This window comes from Medicago truncatula, chromosome 8 (genome assembly GCF_003473485.1).
Source record: "Medicago truncatula cultivar Jemalong A17 chromosome 8, MtrunA17r5.0-ANR, whole genome shotgun sequence".
NCBI lineage: Eukaryota > Viridiplantae > Streptophyta > Magnoliopsida > Fabales > Fabaceae > Medicago > Medicago truncatula.
The window spans coordinates 26,875,537-26,898,444 of NC_053049.1; the positions used below are offsets into that span (position 1 = coordinate 26,875,537).

General features: G+C 32.8%; 2 protein-coding genes across 2 annotated transcripts; one reads left to right on the forward strand and one right to left on the reverse strand.

Annotated features, from left to right (window-relative positions):
- The first annotated feature begins 4,100 nt into the window (after nucleotides 1-4,100).
- Nucleotides 4,101-8,896, forward strand: LOC25502754 (probable LRR receptor-like serine/threonine-protein kinase At1g14390). The gene is made up of 7 exons (XM_013590310.3): nucleotides 4,101-5,739; nucleotides 6,415-6,548; nucleotides 6,650-6,893; nucleotides 7,357-7,550; nucleotides 7,652-7,692; nucleotides 7,781-7,892; nucleotides 8,467-8,896. The coding sequence occupies exons 1-7, from the start codon at nucleotides 4,536-4,538 to the stop codon at nucleotides 8,701-8,703; spliced, it is 2,166 nt and encodes a 721-aa protein (XP_013445764.1). The 5' UTR covers nucleotides 4,101-4,535; the 3' UTR covers nucleotides 8,704-8,896.
- Nucleotides 8,897-15,070: 6,174 nt separating this feature from the next.
- LOC25502755 (ubiquitin-conjugating enzyme E2 2) lies at nucleotides 15,071-21,543 on the reverse strand. Its single transcript, XM_024773381.2, has 6 exons — nucleotides 21,386-21,543; nucleotides 20,488-20,621; nucleotides 20,158-20,183; nucleotides 19,080-19,169; nucleotides 16,110-16,198; nucleotides 15,071-15,381 (listed from the first exon to the last, which is right to left on the reverse strand). Exons 2-6 carry the CDS (start codon nucleotides 20,610-20,612, stop codon nucleotides 15,253-15,255), a joined length of 459 nt encoding a protein of 152 aa, XP_024629149.1. The 5' UTR covers nucleotides 20,613-20,621; nucleotides 21,386-21,543; the 3' UTR covers nucleotides 15,071-15,252.
- Nucleotides 21,544-22,908: the final 1,365 nt, after the last annotated feature.

A 22,908-nucleotide genomic window follows, 5' to 3' on the forward strand; every position in this document is an offset into this window, starting at 1 on the left:
TGTTGTTATGTACACCCTATGGTCACTATTATAAGCAAAAATTCACTTCTTAGGTTCATTCAATAAATGATGTATGTGGTTTATATAAAGATCACATACATCATTTATTGAATGAATCTAAAAAGAGAATTTTTGCTTATAATAGTGACCGGAGGTGTATATGAGACCTGAGACATGGTGTTGATATTTTATTATTTATGTACTTTGAGGATGATTACATGTTGTTGAGATATTTATGATGTTTTTTTTTTTTTTTTCCGCTGCTAGTTTTTATGAAAATCAGATTATGCATGTTTTTTAGAAAATGATGACGTGTCATCTTAATCTATTTCGAATAAATGATTTATTTGCATGATTTATTGCATTTTGGGTTTAGGACGTCACATTTTGTCCCTGATGCGTCTTAGAAGTGGGCCCATGTATACTATCTACATTTTCCCCGTCTTTTCATCAGCAATATAATCAACGACTTCTTGCTTAAGTGGCCTAGGACAATCCCCAACGGGTCGGTGTAACATATACAGATGTGAAATCCTGAAAGACAGTTTCATATATCCAAATGATGTCTCGATACCGTGCAGTGCATTTGATCCCAAGTCCTCAACAAAAAACACACACTCAAGAAAGTTGGTATAAGCTACAAACACTTGCTTTCAGGTCATCACAGGTAAAGCAGGTTGACCTTGATGCCTGGGAATGACATTAACAAATCCAAACTTATACAATTCTCGCTCAACCATATAACTAACTAGGTGAGATATGTAGTTGATTCATTCTGAATAGAGGGTGATGCTCTGGACTTCTTACACATGGATCTGATTATATGATGTTTGTATCTATAATCTGATCCATGTGCGCTCTATAAGGATATGTGACAACGAGACCCTTCACTAGTACAAACATCAAAGGACCGAGGTGTCAATCCTCCTTGTAAGATTGAACAAAATCTGCACACCAGCATTATCTATTCAGCAAAATCTTCCTCTCTTTTAATATAATATTAAACAGCACTTCAAAGTGAAAATTCTTCTCTTAATTAGGAACATGACCATCCAAAATTGACTTCTCCATCATCATGCATTTAAACAAAATTGTTAAAACGATCAAATTGTGACAAAAAATATAGAATCCAAAATGGTGTACATAGTTTACTAAATTTAAAGAATATAAAAAGTAGCAGCTAAATACTTTACCCTAAAACCGGATCTTGACAGGTTGTCCTACACTACTTTTGCATGCAGATAACTAATTCTTATACTCTCCAAAATGCAGGAACAGCCAGGACAATAATCTAAAATGGAATTAGGTAGAATAATTCAATTCATGTCACATTAAAAAAAATGTGTCAGTGTCACCCATGTTACTAAAGAATGTGTGTATTATATAGCAACCCTGGTCCTTATCTTCAGTTTGCCCTCATTTTAGAGTAACATCTCACCGACACAAACACAATGGCACTAAACTCCAAATTCTACACGCATTCGAAATTTTTCTTTCTTTGAATAAGTACACCCAATGAATAGTTATAGGGTATAATTTTTGACAATGAGGTGCTAAATTATTTAGAAATGATATTTGTCAATCATTTTATAACAATTTTCTCTCTTATGTTCTCTCTGGTTCTATTTATAAGAAACATTTAACTTTTTTAATTTATTACATAAATAATGTATTTAATATATATTCTAGACAAGATACATTAAGAGTTTTTCTATTTACACCCCATATTTTTCTGGTTACACCCAAATTTTCTTAAAAAAAATTTATAATATCAAAATTGCCCTTTTATATAAATTTTCTTAAAACCCTAATTTTATTCATTGTCGGTGAGTTTCACCCTCTTTCGCCCCACAAAGCGATCGATCAAACAATTTGATGTTCAATATCAATCTCCATGAAAATTAAAGAGTGAATCAAAATATTTTTCATCCATACTCAATTGGATATAAGTAAGTGAATTTCTTCTTCTATTTGCTAGTTTCAATTTTTTTCCTTCAACTGCAATGATGCACTGTACGATTACGGTTTTAATTTACATTGGCAAGGTTAACTTAAATTCAGTTTAAGTAGGTTCATGTAAACTTAGTTTACATGAACCTACTTAAACTGAGTTTACATGAACCTACTTAGATTGAGTTAACATGAACCTACTTAAACTGAGTTTACATGAACCTACTTAAACTGAGTTTACAAAATCGCAGAACTGCGAATCGCAGAACAAGGAAAACACAAAATCAGAACTGAGAACCCATAAAAAGAAAAACACAATCGATTGAAGAACAACACTTGCTAACCTGATTTGCTTCGAATTTTCTTTGAAATCATGAATGGACGTGAGAAAGTATGGTTTTGAAAATCTTCGCAGAACACAATCGATCGATTGGAGAATTATGGTTTTGGAAGAATGGTTTTGGGGTGTAACCAAAAAAGAAGGAATAGGCTTTTTGAAAATCAAATTTTATGAAAGGGTAATCTTGTCATTTTGGGGTGCAACCATGATTAACTAGGGTGCAACTAGAAAAACTCATACATTAATTATACAATAAATCTAAAAAGTCAATTTTTTCTTATAAATAGGACCGGAGGGAATATTATTTACATTGTGTTTTTACTTTATCTTTCTTTTGTTTGATTTTCGTGTAAATATCTATTTATTTTTTTGTAAATCTATTGTTGTCAAATAAATCATCAACCAAATAGTTGTCCAAATAATACCTCTCTAAATTATTATAAATTAAAAGCAATATGGTGGACCAAAACTCATTTGTGTGTCGATTGTACATATGCTACTTTACAACGAAGTAATTATTCATGTTTTATGGTTTCTAAAAGGATTCTTGTTCATATGCATAACATATGTGATTTGTTTGTAAAAACCTGTTTTAGTATGTTTACTTCCTTTCATAAACCTGTTTTAAAAAAGTTAATTTTAATCTTAATGTTTGATTTATTTTTAAATTGTTGATTACTGATTAATGAACAATAGTAATTCATCTAGTAATGCTTGCAACATCTTGGACTTACATGTACTATTTTATCGTTGGCATCTTTAACAGAGTTGTTGATATCATGTGATAATCTTGAGTATTATACTTTGTGGGGTGTTACACTTAACACTTTTGATATTATAGTGTTAACTTCACCAAAAAAGTCATTCTCATAACTTTACCATAGTATTTTCCTTATATTTATGTACCAATTTTGTTGCCTCTCTTCTCCACATACTAGGAATAAAAAATCGAGATTTAAACATCCTCAAAATATTAACACCATCATAAAGATGCAAGGAGAAGGAAGTAAAATAATGATTCTTAATAGGACTCTACCATAACCAATAGTGTTGTGTAATTTATACTTTCCATATAAAAAGTCACGTGGCATCGCATGTGAGTTACTACTTTAACAACTCTTTAGTTTAAGCAGTGTTCACATACTCACATAAATGGGTCAAAACCGACGTTCCTTCATTTGCTACTTTGATTTCAGAGCTATGTTGACTTTGCTGTCTTTGGCATTTTGCAGTTTGGCACAGCTTGGATTCTTTGGAAAATGTAACAAGTAACTAACCTAGTGGCTATTTAATACTACCACACTCTTATAACTAGTAGAGTATCATTTTAGGTAATGCATTTCTTTAAAAAAATACTAGTTGAATATCCGTCAGCAATCGAATTGTTCATGAGAATATGAGTTTTATTTTTAAGTAAAAGAGTTTTTTTATCATATTTACTTATTTCAAGGTCGAACTCCAAATTATCAAGATATATTTTCCCTTGAAATCGAGGGATAAACACACATAAAATGATTAAAATGTGTTTGTTAAAGTTTAATCGACAAAATCTGATGTATGTGGTCCAAATTTTAAACTAAGACCGAAACTACTACTACCTCTATCTTGTACATACTTTTGTCTAAATACATTGTTTTGACTAAAAGTGAGACATATAATATGAGTCAATGAAAATATACTAATTGAAGTAGTTAGTTTGACAAGTAAATAATGTGAAAATATTATTACAAAAAGTAAATAAATTTTAAATTTTAGAGGAGTAAATATTCCAAATATGCCATGAGGGAGTATCATGGCTTGCATACCCTACTTTAATACACCTTTGCACTCTTTCATGTGATGTGTGTGTAACAAAAAAGGCTCCTTCACCAAAACTATTTCTTTCTAATTATAGGTCCCTTCTATCAAAATTTGAACTCCATACTTTTCAGATCTCAGATCCACTTTTTGCAAACTTAATTCCTCCCCCCATTTCCTACCTACCTACTCCAACATCACCCAGTTAATTCTTTATACTAATAATTTTTCATCAAAAAGTAAAACCCTTTTTTGCAATCATTGTATCATGAATTTTTGACAAGTAACTTTTCTACTTAATAGCTTTCCTCTCCTAATTATTGATCAAAGAAAACAGAATAAAAAAAAGTCATCATAATTATTGATCAAAGATTTTGTTTTATACACCCACTTAGTAAAATCATGTCATCTTAGCAATTTCACTTTTCTTTCAATCCAAACTCTGAATATGAAGAAATTGTGTCTTAAACTTTGTTATTTGTTTCCAACAATCATTCTTGTGTTTCTTATTCCAACTTCACTTGCACAATTAGCACAAACAGAAACTAGAATTCTTTTCCAAGTTCAAAAACTTTTAGAATATCCACCAGTGCTTCAAGGATGGAACAATTGGACAAATTTTTGTTTCCTCCCTCCTTCACCTTCACTCAAAATAGTTTGTTCGAACGGTCGCGTAACCGAATTAACTATCATTGGAAACAAAACATCTCCATCTTCACATATCAACAAACCTTTTCAAGCACTTTCAGGAGCTTTTTCAACTGATTCATTTTTCACTGTTTTGACAAAACTTTCAAATTTGAAGGTTTTGTCATTGGTTTCATTAGGTTTATGGGGTCCATTACCTGCAAAAATCAACAGGTTTTGGTCACTAGAAATTCTCAACATTAGTTCAAATTTCATTTCTGGTGAAATTCCTTCTTCAATTTCTTCAATGAAGAATTTGAAGAGTATTGTTGTTGCTGATAATCTTTTCAATGGAAATATTCCAGATCTTAAGAGTTTAACCTCTCTTGAAGAGGTTAATTTTGATGGAAATAAGTTAGGTCCACAATTTCCTTCAATTGGAAAAAATCTTGTGAAAATTATTTTGAGCAAAAATTCTATAAGATCACAAATTCCTTCTATGATAGTACACTTTGATAAACTTCAAATATTTGATATTTCTTCCAATAACTTTTTTGGAAAAATTCCATATTCCATATTCTCATTACATTCACTTCATTACCTAAATTTGTCTTCAAACAAATTTAGTGGTAATCTTTCAATGAATTCACCTTGTAGTTCATCATTGAATTATGTTGATATTTCACATAATTTTCTAGTAGGAAAATTACCATCATGCATTATGAATTCAAAGGGTAAAGTATTGTATTCTGGGAATTGTTTATCAACAAGAAATCAACATGCATCTTCATATTGCAAAAAAGATGCAGCTTTAGCTGTTAAGCCTCCTAAAAGAAAAGTGAAAAAGGAATCAAGTATGAAATTAGGACTTGTTCTTGTTATTGTTGGAGGTGTTGTTGGAGTTGCATGTGTTTTGGCTTTGCTTATTGTGTTCATCTTGTGGAAATCAAAACCAGAAAGATTGAATCATAATATGGATAGATCTGCTGCTCATAAGTTTTCAGATAAATCAAATTTGAATGCAAGTAAGACCACTATCATTATGTTTATTTATTTATTTATCATTTATTGTAAATTAATTTATGATATATTAAATCATATGCATCCCAACCAACGATCGAAGTGATTAATAAGTTTCAACTAAGGTTAAATACTTGAGTTTGAACTCTAACGGTAATAATTTATAGTCAGGTTTTACTTATCTCCTGGTCAAACCTCTGACTATAAGCTTTTTTCGTGATTTACCGATGTGTTATAACAAAATAGAAAATACATATAATAGGTTGAGAAGATATTAACTGTTGAAAAATCCATAGTGTTTCAGTCATGATAGTATTTTCTATGTTGTTTTCATGAACAGTAATTTTAGTAGTTTATTTACTATTTAGTAGGGAAGTGTCTGTAAAGATGTACATGCTGTCATAAACTTGCTCTTTTGTTTGTTTTTTGTTTTTACTTTTAGTAATTCATAATCTGGTCGAGTGGTAAGGAAAGTCTGATTAATAATTTTTAAAGCCAAGAGTCAAATTCGATATTATTCAACTTTAATTGAATTTAATTAACCACTTTATTTGATATTTTCTCTATTTGTTTTCCAATAAATAATTTTTATATTATTTTTCACTCATATTCTCTTAATACAACAAAACAAATTCCTTCAATTAAAAATTGCATTAATTTGATCTGACCTATGAAAACAGGACATGTTCCTCAAACAATGAGACTAGCTACACATGGACAGCCACCATACAATATTTTCACAGAAGAAGAAATTGAAGATGCAACCAATAACTTTGACCAATCAAATTTAATAGGAGAAGGATCACAAGGACAGGTAAAAGAATATTTTTTATAATCTTCAAGGTTTCATAACTTGTTCTTTGTAATGAAAAATGGACCCCATGATATTAATTATTTACTATCTTATTTACACAGATATATAAAGGTTCGTTGAGGGATGGTTCATTGGTCCTAATTAATTGTATAAAAATAAAGCAAAAGGGTTTACCACACAGCATTATGCAGCAATTAGATGCATTACAAAATTTGAGGCATAGACATATGGTGAGTGTTCTAGGACACTGTGTCATTACTCATCAGGACCCTCCTCAAGTAACATGCACAGTCTTCATTGTACTTGAATACATCTCAAATGTGTCATTAAGGGATCAACTTACAGGTAAACAATCACATCATCAAATCATAAAGAATTTAATTCATATTAGACTCTGAGTTACATTGTCGATCAATCATAATCGTCAGATCATAAAAGTGTTTGGTAGATTGTGATTTGTTGACAATGTAAAACATTTTACATTGACAAAGTATCAAAATTAAATTTAGTCAAAATTACATCATAGGTCCTTTAAGTTTGAGGTTTGTAACAGATTGGTCATTTAAGTTATATTGATCACAACTAAGTCCTTTAAGTTTGATGTTTGTAATAGATTTGTCATTTAAGTTATTTTAGTCACACATAAGTCTTTTAAATTTGTAAACGTTTTCGATTTAGTCCTTCTGCAACATCATCGTTTTTGTAACATTTGGTTAATAGAAGGACTAAATTGAATGTCATGATATGAATGTCAAAGCAAAGATTTGAATGTCAAAAAATGCGACATGACATGAGATTTATTTAACAGATGGGAAAAAGAAGGATATGCTAAAATGGCCACAAAGAATGGCAATCAGCATAGGAATTGCAAGAGGAGTTCAGTTCTTACATACAGGAGTTGCTCCTGGAATATTTGGCAACAATTTCAAGATTGAGAATATTTTGTTAGATGATAGTCTTAATGCAAAAGTTAGTGGATACAGAATTCCATTGCCATCTAAGGTTAGGACAGAATACATGATTTGATTAATTTTTTTCAGTAATATTTGCATGATCATCTAAGTTTCTAACATGGAATGATTTATGCATTGATTAATTTTCAGAGCACAGTTAATGAACCAAGTTCCGCGAATCAAAATGGAAGGTATATCTCATTTTAATTAATCACTTGATCTTATGTTATATTTCACTGTATCCTAAGATAGTATTTTGAAATTTAAATCCATGTGCAGCACAAACTATGCAGAAAAAGAAGATATTTATCAGCTAGGTGTTATTCTACTTGAAGTCATTACTGGTAGACAAATTGCATCCTCCAGTGAAGTAGAGCAGCTCAAGGATGAGGTATCCATTACTACATCTGTTCTTTGTCACATGTTTTTCATAAAGTGCTCGAAGATTATAACGATTGTTCATCTTACATGATAAATGTTTTCGTCAATATTATAAAAATCGAACTGAATCAACCAGTTGAACCGAGAATAAGTTACGTTGCAGTCCAGTTGAACTGGCTGAACCGACAAGTTAAACTGCAGTTCAACTAGTTTTCATTGTTTTATAGTTTATGTGTCATCTGGTTCAACCATGACTGAACTGATTGAACTAATTAAACCATGACTCAAAGGTTTCACAGATTTGGTATCTCATCCGATTTTTAAAACATGAGTTTTGGTACATGAAAAACATTGCCGAACATGTAAATCTATTTTACGCATTATCTAATCAAATTTTATCTATCACCTGTTTGTTGAGATATTTTAAAAATATAACAAATCGACATTAAAAATCATTTTGATTGATAAGATGACCGTGTAAAAATATTTTATACTGTCAATAGACTCAATACACATTCCTTAAACTCGATATCCGATTTAAAGACTACTTTTCTTATCTTTAATTACATCTTTGTCATATTCAGCTGGAAAGAGGTTCATCAGAAGCACCGTCGCAAATACTAAGAAGTGCAATTGATCCTTCTCTACGCGGGAGTTATGCATATGAATCAATGAGCACTGCAGTTCAAATAACAATCAATTGTCTCTCTAAGGTTTCTAGTAAACGTCCTTCAATAGAGGATGTTCTATGGAATTTACAGTATTCAATGCAAGTTCAAGAGAATTGGACCAGCAGTGGGAACCTCAGCACAAAATTTTAAACCTCTTGTCAATAAAATTTGTCTGATTGTGTTTCAAAAGTTCATTGATCATGATGAATAAAATGGTAATGTAAATATTTAATTTCTTCCATAAGGCCAATAACACATTTTGTCCTACATTTTTCATATTTGTTATGTATAAATTATATTATTATTAAAGTTCCTATCATATTTGTATTTTGGCTCCTGTAAATCTATTCTTGTGTGGAACGATTATTGATCAGGCTATATTTATCTCACCGTTGAACTCCGGATTATCAAAGATCCCTTACCGGATGATTAACACAAAATATATTTATGAGAAACAATGTGACAAACATTCAAAAGGAAGTTACAACTACATAGATTGGAATATAAAACAATTTGTTCAACTAAGAACCATATTCTCAAGTACCAGTTTATGACACGTCCAAAATCAACAGAGTCAACAATAAACCTTCAAATTCCTCAAAAATCAACATTCTTCCTTACTTGAAATGCAAAAAAAGTTGTATTTCTTCTGCTAGATTACCAACTAAGCACTTTTGAATGTTGTAGTGTATTTAAGGACTGAAATTATGTGATTCAATTTCGAACTGATCAAGGATAACATGATTGGAGCTTTAAAGATATCGAAATGCTTAGACCAAATGTATCACGGGGTCCTTTAAATTTAAAGTTTGTACCAAATTAATCCTTTTTTAGTTTTTTTTAGTTTTAAATTGGTCTTTTATATTATGAAAAGTCTACACCTTGTCTTTAAGTGTTTAAGTTGGAGGAAAGAAAGAAGATTTCCCCACCATCGATCGATTTTAGGATGGATTGGTTGAATGTTAGCTCATTGGTTAAATGATTATGATGGATGAAGAAGAAGAGACGGGGTGTGAAAGGGGAAGAACAAGGAATAGATTTGGCGTAGTAGGGTGTGGAACGGTACATCTTTTATTGTTTTTTAATTTAAAATCTCAACCCTTACATATTTTTTGCCACATGTTTTACATCCAAATCGTAAATGGAGCTTAGCTTAAATAGAGGGTTACTCATCATTTATGTGAATTGTACTATTATCAAGTATACACTTATTATATTGAAATCCTTGTTCCCTTGTATTAGTAATAATTACATGTGTGTTTAAGGTAGAGAAACTCCACCATCAATCAATATTAGTTAACTAAAGATTAACTCATCAAATGATTATGATGGATTTATCGGCGAAGAAAAAAGAGGGGGTGGAAGGTGAAGGGGAAGAAGAGGGAGTGGATTTGGTGTTGTTACACCAATTAAATAATTTAGCATACATCATCTCTTGAAAAAAAATTGATCTTGATAGAGGTAGGGAAAGAGAGGAGGAAGAGAAAGGGTTGGAAGAGGAAGGAGAGGGAGTACTCATGAGTTGAATGATCATGATGGATTTATGGTTGAGGATGAGGAAGATGAAAGGTGTGGAAGAAGAAAGACTAGATTTGGTGTAGTATGAGTGCCATTACATACTCTGGGGCATAAAAATTTATGACTATTACTTTTCCCGCCCTGCTGCAAAAATTCTATAAATACCTCTGGTCTGAATTACGTAATTCGGACCAGATTGTTAGTGTTTCTTGAATATATAATCCGGACAAATACGATATGAATATTTTGTGTCTTTCTTTGATGTCAGGGTCTCTGTTGACCGTTATACGACCCCTGCATAAGCTGCAATGCAATTGAAGGGGTCGTATGAGCAGTCAACAATGACCATGACACCACTAACACTCCTAAAATCTACCTAAAAAACTAAAAAATTTTGAAGAAAATGTAAGAAAGGAGGGTAAAGAAGAATGAAGGAAAATGTTGAAGATCTAAGCCTTTTTATAGCCTAAAACAAGTCATAGGTAATTTGAAAGTCAAGGAAAATGTGTTTTTCATTCAAAACCGTCCAAAAAAAACGTATTAAAACTCCACTAACCGGCCTAACCTTTGGTGAAACGTCACCAGCCAAAATGTTACTGAGGGTTTCTGGATTTTATAATTTGGAATGCATGAAGCTATTCCGGATTTTAAAATCCGAACTGCGTCAGACCCTTTTGTTTGGATCGTTTTTGTTGCAATTGCCTTGGAAAAAAATAAAACAAAGGTACATAACATAAATTGAAGCAACATAAGACAAATAAACAGTTAAAAAAAACCATAATAACAGAAATGATGAATCTTTTGGGAAGGTGTTTTCAAGAGGATTTCTTTGAGTTAGATCTTACTGCCTTGCCAAATGACATATTCATCTGGCAGGCAGCAAGATCTAACTCATAGCAACCTCTTGATATTTTTGAGTTATCTATGTATCAAGGAGGCATCAAGCAGTATCTATATATTTTTGACAGCATGATGAGGATCTTCATCATGCGGTTATATAGAGATATATATTTAAAACAGCATGAGAAAGATCCTCGGCACAATGACAAAAATTTGCATGGTCTCTTTGGTGTGTTTGTTTGTATTTTTGACAGCATACTGAGGATCTTCATCATGCAGTCAAATAGAGAGTTAACTCATCTATTTGCGACCGCATGAGAAAGATCCTCAGCTTAATGACAAAAAATTTCATGATATTCTTTGTTGTGTTTGTGTGTTCTAATGGTGTTGAAGCTAAAAACCGGAGAGGATGTATTTATAGAGGTCTTTGGATGTTGTGGACCGCATAAACTCCTAGTGCAATGTGGTCCATACAAAAGAATCTTATGCTGAGGTATTCCGGATTTCGTTTTCCGGAACACAGATAAGCCCTAGGCATATCCGGATTTCGTAATCCGAAAATCATATCTTTGGTTATTTTATTGAATATATGAACATATTTGACGTAAATTAAAACATAATGAAAGTTTAAATAATATATATATATATATATTATTCAAACTATAATGCAACTACTTAATTCAACAACACATAACTAACATGCAATTAAAACAACATAAAACATGTGATTAAGTAAAACATGGATCATCTAAACTAACTTCTTCCTCCTCTGGTCCCTCTAGCAGAGCCCGAATCTCTTCGTAGTTCCTGGTCCGGTGCAAACTTTTCAGAATTTGTTCAGCAAATCTAACCAACGAAGTGTCCAACTCGATCAGTCCTCTTGTACTGTGCTGACCAAGGACAGAGAACATGGTTCGCAGGTCGTCGTCGTTCTTGAGTTTCATCCAGCTAAAGAGATCCGGCTGAGTCGGACAATGGACATCGATATTCAACTCCGACCACCCTCCTCATGTCTTTGTGGTTGAGTTGACGGTTGATTTGATCCAGCTCATCCTTCAGCCCGGAGAGGGTGACATTGTCTCGAATCCTAAACAGATGGGGTGCTGTTCCACTGTTGTAGTAGACTACCTCTAGCTTGGTGTTTAGATCAAAGCCAGGGAATTCCATGTTGTTTTGTCTAATGTAGTTTAATTGTAATGAAAACAGGGACCCCTATTTATAGAGGTATGTGGGCGTTGTGGACCACAGGAATTGTCGGTGCAATGTGGGACACACAAAAGAATCCAATGCTGAATAAATCCAGATTGTAAAATCCGAACAAACCCTCACCATACTCAAAGTCCCAAGTCTCCCTTTGTTCACCCCAGTATCGTATGTTTCGGGATTATACATTCTGAATTACACCAGAAGCTTTTGGGCGGTGGTCTGCACCACAAAGAAAACGTTTTTCAAACATTTTGGACGGTGGTTAAGTTGAAAACCGTGTTTCTACACGTTTTTTGACCGGCATTGATGGTTGTTGGAACAAAATGTGTTTAACATTAACCCTTAAGAGTTTTGATGATAAAAAAAGTATTAAAAATTGTCAATTGGATATGCTAATATTTGTTCAAGTGTACAGGATTATAGACAAAATTTGATATCTTAAAAAGGTCTTGGAAGAACAATAAAGAGCAAAGAAATCAACAAAAAGGGAAGCTTAAAGCGTCTGAAGAAAACTGCTCCTGAAGATAAAACGCTCTTGAAGACAAAGTGCTCCTGAAGTGATGACGTCATCAGAAGCAAGTTTATTAGAAGCTAAAAATCACCAGAAGCTGCAGTTCATCAGAGGATGCAACTTAAGGCTTCAAAAGCTGTTTAATGGGATTCAACCTCGTCTAAGGATTGCAGAAGACTGAAAAGTGAAGCAATGGCTACTTTGAAGGGATTTGAACGCATTGGATGCTTGTTCCTCAAAAGAGCGTTGACATGGTACGTTTGTACGAAGTGTACAACCACTACCTCCATTACTCTATTTTGTCTCTGTTACAAGACAAGAAAAACAGCTCTGCCTGCAACGATGTTCCTTTACAATGGGAATGCATTTGAAATTGATCCTTCTTAGGACAGTAACCATATCAGGCAAAGGATCATTGGTGATTGATCAAAAGCTTCAAACGACTCTATTTTGAATGTGCTGGCAATTCAACGTCTCTTTCACACCTCTATATTAAGGAGTGAAGACTCAGAGTTTTACAAGGACAATACCAAGAATTAACTGAGCCAAAACTCTGCTGAAATTGTTCTGCATTGAAAGTTCTCTTAGAATTTCTTATCAAAGCTCATATCTTAGAAATTCTAGAGTCTTTAGAGTCTGTATCTGATTTGTATTGTGAACACCACTGATTGTATATCAAGTGTTCAAACTCAAACATATTCTTTGTAATTTTGTTTGAATTCAGAAGTCTCTTGCATTTGTGCTTGAGCAATAGAAGTCTCTTGATTGTGTTCAGGAGCATAGGAAGTCACTTGCAGTTGTGCTTGAGCAATTTGAAGTCTCTTACTAAGTTTAGTAGTGAGCATTTGTAATCATATATTACATAGTGAACTCTCCTTGGAAGTGCAAGGGGGACATGACTGACTTCCGATTTGTGGAAGGAACCTGTATAAATTGTTTGTGTCCTTCTTCTCTCTCTCTGTTTTATCCGCTGCAACTAGTTCTGAACATCACTTCAGAAGTAGAAATATATCTACATCTAATCCGTGTTTTCAGCTTAGGAGAAAAGAAGAAAAAGCCAACACAATTCAACCCCCCCCCCCCCCCCCCCCCCCCCCCCCCCTCTTGTGTGTTTTTGTCACCTTCAATTGGTATCTAGAGTCTTGGTCTGTTGTCAAAACAGTTAACAGTGTAATAGAAAAAGATCTGATAAAAACATGTCTGGTGCAGAACCTGAATCTAGTACGAGAAATGCTATTCCATATGAGATCCTGAAGAAATCTAACTATGGAAAAGTTCCAAAGTTCAATGGAGATCCTGAAGAATTTTCCTGGTGGAAAACCAACTTCTACAGTCATGTCATGGGTTTAGATGAAGAGTTATGGGACATACTAGAAGATGGTATTGGTGACTTGGTCGTTGATGAAGAAGGAGCTGCTATTGAAAGAAGAAAGCATACTCCTGCTCAGAAGAAACTCTACAAGAAGCATCACACAATCAGAGGAGCACTTGTCAAAGCTATACCTAAAGAAGAGTATATGAAGATGAGTGATAAATCCACTACTAAGTCTATGTTTGCCTCTCTCTGTGTTTTTTCTCACCTTCAATGGCTTCCCCGCGTTTTTTTAATCCCCCTCCCCCTATAAATATGGTTCATTTCCTCAAACATTTGCACACCTTCTTCTTTCTCCTCTTCTCCTCTACAACGATGTGTTTCCATCGTTGGTCTTTCATACAAAGAGGCCTCTTGGAAAATCCATCAGGGTCATATGATCGATCAATAGGGAAGGGGTCAGTCTGGGTGTGAGGTTGGTTTGCCTGGGTGTCATGTTGACCATCATGGTCTTTTGTTCCCTAGAGGCCCCTGTGCCCCCTCTGTCTCCCCACCAACACCAAAACAACTGGTATGTGCTATCAGGCAGCATTGGTTTTCCTCCCCCGTCTTTCATCTCCACCGGTGGTTGGAGCCACCGGTATTGCTTATGTTATAAGTTAAGAGTAGAAATAGATTTAAGATCTTATGTAATAAGCTTAAAAAGCTTGAAAATTATTGTAATGTATTGTTCATATATTAATAAAATGGGTTGTTTTTATGTTTGTCTTTTTATTTCTATTTTTTATTTTATTTGCATTTTATTTTACGAATTTTGAAGATTAAAATTGCAAAAATTCTGGTAAAACATTATTCCAGATTATCAAATCCAGAAACATCTGCAAAATTCTAACAATGCAATCCGGAAAACGAAATCCGGACCAGGGGTAAAATTGAAAAAAAAAAATAGGGCGCGCGAGGAAAGGCCTAGGATGGGAAAAGTAATAGTCAAAATTTATTGGTATATAGCACTTGTGCATATGGTACAAGACCTATAGCACCTTGCACCATAGACTTAGCCAACCAAAATTGCCTGTTAACTATGTAGTCTTTCTTATAATGATGAATGAATGAAATAAACAATGAAGGTATCAACAAAAGCAGAAATGTGCACAACATTGGGGAATCTTTAATTCATATAAAGTTTGAGCAAACACACAGTCAAGCAAGGACAAATAATATAAAACATAGTTGTTTATAAAAGACTGATGGTTATTCAATCAGATTCATTTTTATCACAGCCATTGTCAAGTCAATGCCATATATAATATGGTTAATCAGCAGTCCAACTCTGCTCAACAATCTCACGCACTCTTCTGTTGTATTCGCGCTTGTTTTCGCTGAACATCCGAGCAGCTTCAGAGTTTGCTGGTGAGTTTGGGTTTGGATCACACAACAATGACTACAAAAAAAAAAAAAAAAAAAAAAGTTAATGTCCATCGAAAAACAGGAATAAATCCAGATTTACTAAATCATAAACAGGAAGAAGAAAAAAAACAGTTAACTTCAATTGTAAAACAAGAATATATCCATAGTTACTACATGACATGTATGTTTTTCTTTGATATAAATTATTTTAAGGATCATCAACAAAATGAACAAACATATCACAAGTTGGTAATAGAAATGCATGACATTACCAGAAGTTCAAATTAAGTAAAAATGAGTTGGAAGCATAAACTATATGCAACAACAGTTCAGAAAGTTGTAAAGCTGCTGTGAAACATGTAGATGAGGACCTAATGGAACACAGCATTACTTCCACTGTGGTGAAAGTTCCTACCCCATGGAAACATTTGTGTGTATCTAAGTAATTTATGAAATTTAGTTATTTAGTGTTCGGTTGGGGGAAAGTAGAGATTACTTTAAAGCTTTCTTGTTTGGTTCATTGTTTTGGAGGGGAGAGAAACAAAACCCTCCCGACTCAATTTTGGCTCCCTTCTAATATAAGTGATGTTTTAATCGGCATAAGAAGGCTTTATAAAAATGGCAGTATTTTTTCACATTTTCAGGGAGCAAAGCAACTATGAAAAAAATGAAACTATGCAAATTGATGGGCAGACTACAATCAAATCATTTACCAATTATTTCATTAAAACAACTCTGAATTATCAAGTGAATCACAATTACCTGGATTGAGGTAAGTATTGCAGCTACATCATAAATTGGACTCCACTGATTTTGTAAAATATCCAAGCATATACTTCCATCTGCATAAACTGAAATTGCCAAGCGAAAAGGGTCAAAGAAAGTACATTTGAAGTCATTATCATCATTATCATGCTAATCAAAGAAAATTTTAGATCAATACAAAATTGATTTCCACTCCAATTCAATTTTAGATATAATATGCTTTTAAAGAAAATTACAGCACCAGGATGCTCTTTCCATTTACTCTATATAAAGAAAATTAAAATATTCACCACTTAATCAGATTCTATCTGGCAAATATTCACCACTTAATCAGATTCTATCTGGCAAATATTCACAAATTTGGTAAGATTTAACTATGTTTGATTCAGCGGTTATATTGTTTTAAAATTAGTTTCCACATCAAGTTTTTTTTTTTAACCAACATCAGGTTGTTAAATGGTACTAGTATGTCAATTATCACACAACTGTCAAGATAGAAACCGTTTAATAATCACTAAATACATAACATACAAGAAATTTCAAGTTTTCTACTTTGAAGATATCAATACCAAAAAAGAGAAGGGTTTAGATACAAGCAAGGTTGTCAAACTTGAAAGAGTTATATAAAGTCATAAAATCTTAATAGACTTGACTCTTAATACTAATTAACACATTTATCACAGTATCCAACAACAAAGACAATAAACCAAGTTGCTTGGGCTCCAGTGGCAAGGAGCTCCTTCCAAGTACGTACCCGGGGAATACCGTGTTCGATTCCCAGGGAGAACAACGCTTGGCCAGTGTTCATGCCTCTAAGCACGAGCAGGATTAGTCGTCCACCTTTGGTGGATCGGAAACTGGTGCGAAAGCCAAAAAAAAAAAAAATGACAATAATACCCACAAACCAGAAAGGACTGGTCCCGACTAAACCAGAATACACAGATAGTATCATAATTTAAAGATAGATAAATTCACAAATCTTGAGATAGGCTATAAGACAAAAAATAATAACAGAGGGTCAAAATCAATCGACAATCGGCAAAGTGCAAGACTCAGAATTACCAACATAAGACAAACAAAAAAAAAAGGGTTGAAAATCAATGGACAAATCAGCAAACCGCAAGACCAAAATTAGCAACAATTGAAAGATGGTAGGCTTGGATTCCCTTCATTGGAGCTTGATTCAGCTCAGCAGATCTAGGTTTCATCAGAGTTGGGTTCATTGCAATCTTGCGATGGGCTCATTGGTTCCTAGTTAGTGACTTTGTTCTGATAGACTACTTGATATGAGAATTCATGCTAGAACAGAAAGAGATCCCATCTGACCAGCAATGAATCCAATAGGCTACATTACAAAAAAAAGGTTCAAACCATAACACACAAAGAGCATAAGTTCAAAATTGATGGACAAGAGACTCAAAATTATAAAACACTACAAATGAATATTGGGCCGACCCCACTTAGTGGGATAAGGCTTGGTTGTTGTTGTTGTTGTACTAATGAATATTGGGATTGAGTTCTCCTCATTGGGGCTAATTTCAGCACAATAGAGCTGGGTCTTAGTTCATCAAAGTTGGGTTCATTCACCAAGTTGGCCGATTGGATTCATTGCAAACTTGCAGTGATGAGTTTGTTCATGTTTACTAGTATGTGACTTTGTTTATCCTCTTTTTTGGTGGTGGCCGGGGTTTGAACCCCGGACCTTGCATATTTTATGCATTGTCCTAACCAACTGAGCTATGCTCACAAGGACACTTTGTTTATCCTCTGAGCTATGGGAGTTGAGGCTCGATGCCGTACTGTTAACCTATTTTCATATAGGTTGACGTAAAGTGTTAAGATTGTGAGTCTACCCGAGTTTACACAGAAACGTCTATTTAAGTGAGATAACCTAATTTTGATACCTAGAGTTGTAAATGTGTGGGATTCTGAGTTAGCTCAAGTTTTTGACAACCACGCTAAAAATTTCAGCATGCATTTAAATGTCTTAAATATACAAAATTATATATTAAATAAATATAATAAATTTGAACAATATTTCAGGATGCCGTGTACAAAATACTAACTATAAGGGGAAAAGAAGTGTCAACATTCCAGGATGCCCTGTCCAAAATACTAACTATAAGGGGTAAAGAAGTGTTATCAATAGCAGAACTGCGGAAAATAGAGGAAAGCCAAAAATCCGCGATGTGAAAAATAACAGATAGCGTTGCGGCCTTGCGGGCAAAAAGCAGAAGGCACATAGCGGTTGAAACTTGAAATAAGTTAATTATAGATAAAAATAAATAAATAAATAAATAAATAAATAAAAATGTTACATACAAATACAAAAGGGAATGGTGGCATAGCATAACTTTATATTAAATATTGAAAAATTTACATATTATGGTGGATACAGGAGACTCAAAAATTCCAGTTTTTCTATTATAAAAATAGTATGTTTAACACACATGCAGGTTCTTCAGCATATTATTTTAAAAATATCCTAAAATTCTCTTTGTTCTGCACTATTGCCGCTACATCAGCTATTAGAAACTGGAATAGCGGCTACTATTGCCCTAATAGGGAAACTAGGATAGCATCGCAGTTTTCGTAACAAATTAATCAAATTCCAATATACTATAGCGCCGCATATTGACAACACGAGGAAAGTACACAAAGTGTCTCCACTATCTATAACCAAAGTTCCAAACCTGACTTAAGAACAAATGTTTTATTTTCCATATAAATTATACGTCAAGAAGATTTGCAAGGAGAAGAAAACACAACCAAAGAAGTTCTTCAGAAGCTGTTTCAAAAGCAATTTCCAAAAGCAAATTTAAACTTGTAGATTGAAACAGACTTCCCGTTTTTGTTTAAACTTGTTAGTTTTAATGCATGACAACGCTCAGGCACTCAATGTACAAACAATTGAAATGATTGCTATTCTAACTCCTGAAAGGAATTGCAAGGTAGTTTTGTACTTACTGTTTGGATGAAACATCCGAGAAACAAAGCGCACAGTAGGTGGTTTATTAGGATAATCCTCTGTGAACTGAAGCGTCAACTTGAACGTACCTGAAAAAATCAAGACATCCCTTAGATGAAAATCCAAAAGTTGGAAGACAATGTACTACGTAAAACACCATGACATGGGTCAGTTTTTGATATATATCATTTTTCCCTTTTCTGTCTATAAGTTGAGAAATGACCGACACAGACGTACAAGTTTAACTCATGTCTTTATGAATCAAATAATAGAAAACACCAAATTAAACAAATCATCATGTTCCAATAGACACTTCCAATATTTTTAAATAGCAGTTATAGTGGTGCTATAACGTAGCGGAATTCGAACAATTTGTTGTTGTTCCGCCTTACGCTATTTAGTACAAAATGTAGTCAACTAACGGCTATAGCAGCGTGATAGCGCACTGTTGTGTAGCGAAATTTGAACAAACCGCTTTTGTTTGCAATTAACAACCCACCCTGCTACCAACAACATGCAAATAAATGTCATCGTAATCAATTATTTTTTGCCAAGAATTTGTTAATTCATGACATATCAATGCTATTCATATCAATGTTTAATAGACAGATGCTATTTCCAAGTAGTTAACACATACTAGAAAATCAAAAGTAATTATTGCTGACAATGATTTTTTAGTGAAAATCTGTTCATCCACAACAAATCGATAAATGATATATTTCCAATTTAACAACATACTAGAATGTCACAAATAATAGTAAAAAATCTGTTCATCCACTATGAATCAAAGTTTGTTCATAACAATGCTTAAAGCAAGAGCTATTTCCGAGTAGTTAACTGAAAAGTATCTAAGCAGTTGGGAACCCCTCCCTTAAAAGATAGCCATCAAGGGGGAAGAACCAAGCCACATAAATACTCCATTGAGCATCCTATACTACTCGATGTGGGACTTGGGCTGCAAATAACGCCAAGTATCCATCATTAAGCCGCACACTAGAAAGTTATAAATCACAATTATATTATTAAATAACATTACAAAACCATTTCAGTTTATAAAGGAAGAGGATATGACTGTACCTCCATCCCAAGGGGTGTCATCTGGCCTGGAAAAGCACAAAGAAAAGCATATTAGATTGCAATTACAAATTTAATTATGCAGAAGCTAAAACCATAAAATAAATGGGAAAATACACAAAAACAGGTTCTAAAAAAAACATTCGCGGCCGCAATCAAGGCCACGTCACAACAATTTTTATCTTGCCGAAACCGTGACCGCAATCTAGGCAAAGTCAAAACAATTTTTATGTTGCCGAAACTGCAACACAATCACGGTTAAAGCGGCATCGGTCACATTCAATTGCACAAACATAAGGAAAAATATTATGAATAGAGTAAACTTCCACACACCCAAATATCACAGCATTCCAAAGCATGATATTGTTGTCTTGGGGAGCCCCACTGATGCCAGCAGGAGGATCCTGTTGCAACCTCTTAAAATCCCTCATCAGTCTCTTCCTAGCAGGAGTCGACATCCTCGCCACCTAAACCAAACATCACAAAAGAATAGTAATCAGTCAATATGATTACAAACACCACAAAATTTAAAAACAGATTGAATAAGAAGAATTTAAAAACATAGTAAAGAATACATCACAGCTTCAACTTTAAAAACAGATTGCAAACACCACAAAATATGAAGTTTTAGATCTTCTCAACTTAAAATTTGACCAAATAACAACTTATTTTCCCAAAGTTTAACAGTTATCAAACCATCAATAATTCAATAGCAAACTCCACAAAATTTTCCATATCCAAACACAACAATACAAACTCAATTCAAAGTGTTAAAACTCACACAAATCACAAATAGTTCTTTATTATCCATCAATGAGTTAAAACATGAATTCTTTCAAAGTTCACACAATCTAAAACAACAAATAGTGTTAACCTATTTCATATTTTCATGCTTTCCAAACACCTAAAAAAATATAAAATCAAATCAAATAAAAAATCAAAATTTTCCAAAGATCAATTAAGCCTAATCACAACAACCACAAGCTTAAATTTTAGCAAATAACCTAGATCCAACCCTTCATTTCTAACCACAACACAAACCTAACAAAAATAATAACTAGCATAAAAAAAATACCAACAAAAAAATAATGGGATTATGAAATCAAACACCAATTAATTAACATGGGTATGAATTGATTTCATGAAAATCAATTAAAATCAAATAAAAATCAAATTTTTAAAAAATAAAAATAAAAAAATTGAAGAGAGAGAAAGAGAGAGAGGTTCTGACTTGCGAGTGGAGAAGGGTGAGAGAGGTGAAGAAGAGTCAGAAGATTGAAGCTTAGAAAAAGAATAATTGTGGCTGTGAAATAGCTTATATAGGAAAAGTGATTAATGTGAAAACGCGGAATTTAACTTTTTGTGATTATTATCAGAGACATCATTTATGTAGATGGATATGGATATAGCAGAGGTCTTTTATAAAAAGGGAGAAAAAAAAAATTCAAAAGGCTCTTATAATAATGGACGTAGATAGTGTGTTAAATTTTACTTTAAGGACATTCTTGCGTCACTGTTATAAATAAAAATCTACATTTCATTAATAATGTATATAGACCACATACATCATTTAATAAATAAATCTAAAATATCGATTTTTATTTATAATAATAATCGAAGGTCATACAAATTATTTCAATAGTTCGAGTCTGAATTATGACTTGAACTATGATCAAGTTTTACTTACTTCTTTGTCAAAAATTACATGATTACTTTTTCATGCAGAATCAACAAGTTAAAACCTAAAATTTTGTAAAAAAACAAGTTAAAACCTAAAATAAAAATTATAACTTTTAAGATATTTGATGGTCTTCCTCTTCATAAAAAAAAGATAGTTGATGGTCTTTCTTTAAAAAAAAAATTGATATTTGATAGTCTTCTTATTTTTGTTTATTTTATTTTTTGGTCAAGTTATTATTTATTATTTTATTTTTGAATGAATAAATTAATGTTTCATTCATTATTTTTTATTTTAATAATGAATGGAACATTAATTATTTTTTCTACTAATATAATTTATTTATTTTATCTCAATTCACTTGATTTTTTCACAAATTGTTTTTAATAAATCGGTCTTAAATTTAGGAAAAATGTCAAATGTATCTAGTTTAAATTGAAGCCAATACATTTGATTTTTTTTAGTTTATATTTAGACTAGGTATAGAGTATATTTCATTTAATAAAAATTATTTTTCATTTTTATGAAGAAAAAAATAAATGATATTCATTCATTAAAATCGATAGAGTATATCAAATACAATCACACTTCCCTAAAAACGTAAATGATGAATATGCGAACAACTCACAGTTTCCAAGTTAATAACATTCAATGACAAAGTAGTTACAAATAATATGATAAAAATCAAAATGACTTGAATACTCATGCATCTGAATCTACAACGGTGACGCTTTAATGATTGAATTAGTACGGTCAACAATTTTATTAAGAATTATGTATGGCTTTACAAACATTTAATAAGTTTTTTCTGTCTAAACCATTTCATTCTCGTGAGAAAATAACGTGGTTATTTAATTAGAGTTTGATCAAACGATAGGTATTATCCTCGTTCTTAAGTATAAAACTCCCTTGTGTAAATCACGAGAATTAAAAAAGTTGGTTCACATGTTAGATTTATTGATAATTTAGATTGATGGGTTATTTTGGGTACAAAATCCCCTCTTTACATAAATGGTATCCTTCTCTTCTAATTTAAATAAATGATTTTCAGGGTCTGATTTACTAATATGTTTTTG

Coding starts and splice junctions, on each gene's coding strand:
- LOC25502754 (XM_013590310.3), top strand. CDS start 4,536: ATGAAGAAATTGTGTCTTAAACTTTGTTATTTGTTTCCAACAATCATT. Junction 6,549..6,649: donor GAGAAGGATCACAAGGACAG/GTAAAAGAATAT, acceptor TTATTTACACAG/ATATATAAAGGTTCGTTGAG. Junction 7,893..8,466: donor TAGAGCAGCTCAAGGATGAG/GTATCCATTACT, acceptor TGTCATATTCAG/CTGGAAAGAGGTTCATCAGA.
- LOC25502755 (XM_024773381.2), bottom strand. CDS start 20,612: ATGTCGACTCCTGCTAGGAAGAGACTGATGAGGGATTTTAAGAGGTTG. Junction 16,199..19,079: donor TCGGATGTTTCATCCAAACA/GTAAGTACAAAA, acceptor TGGCAATTTCAG/TTTATGCAGATGGAAGTATA. Junction 15,382..16,109: donor CAATACTTACCTCAATCCAG/GTAATTGTGATT, acceptor TTTTTTTTGTAG/TCATTGTTGTGTGATCCAAA.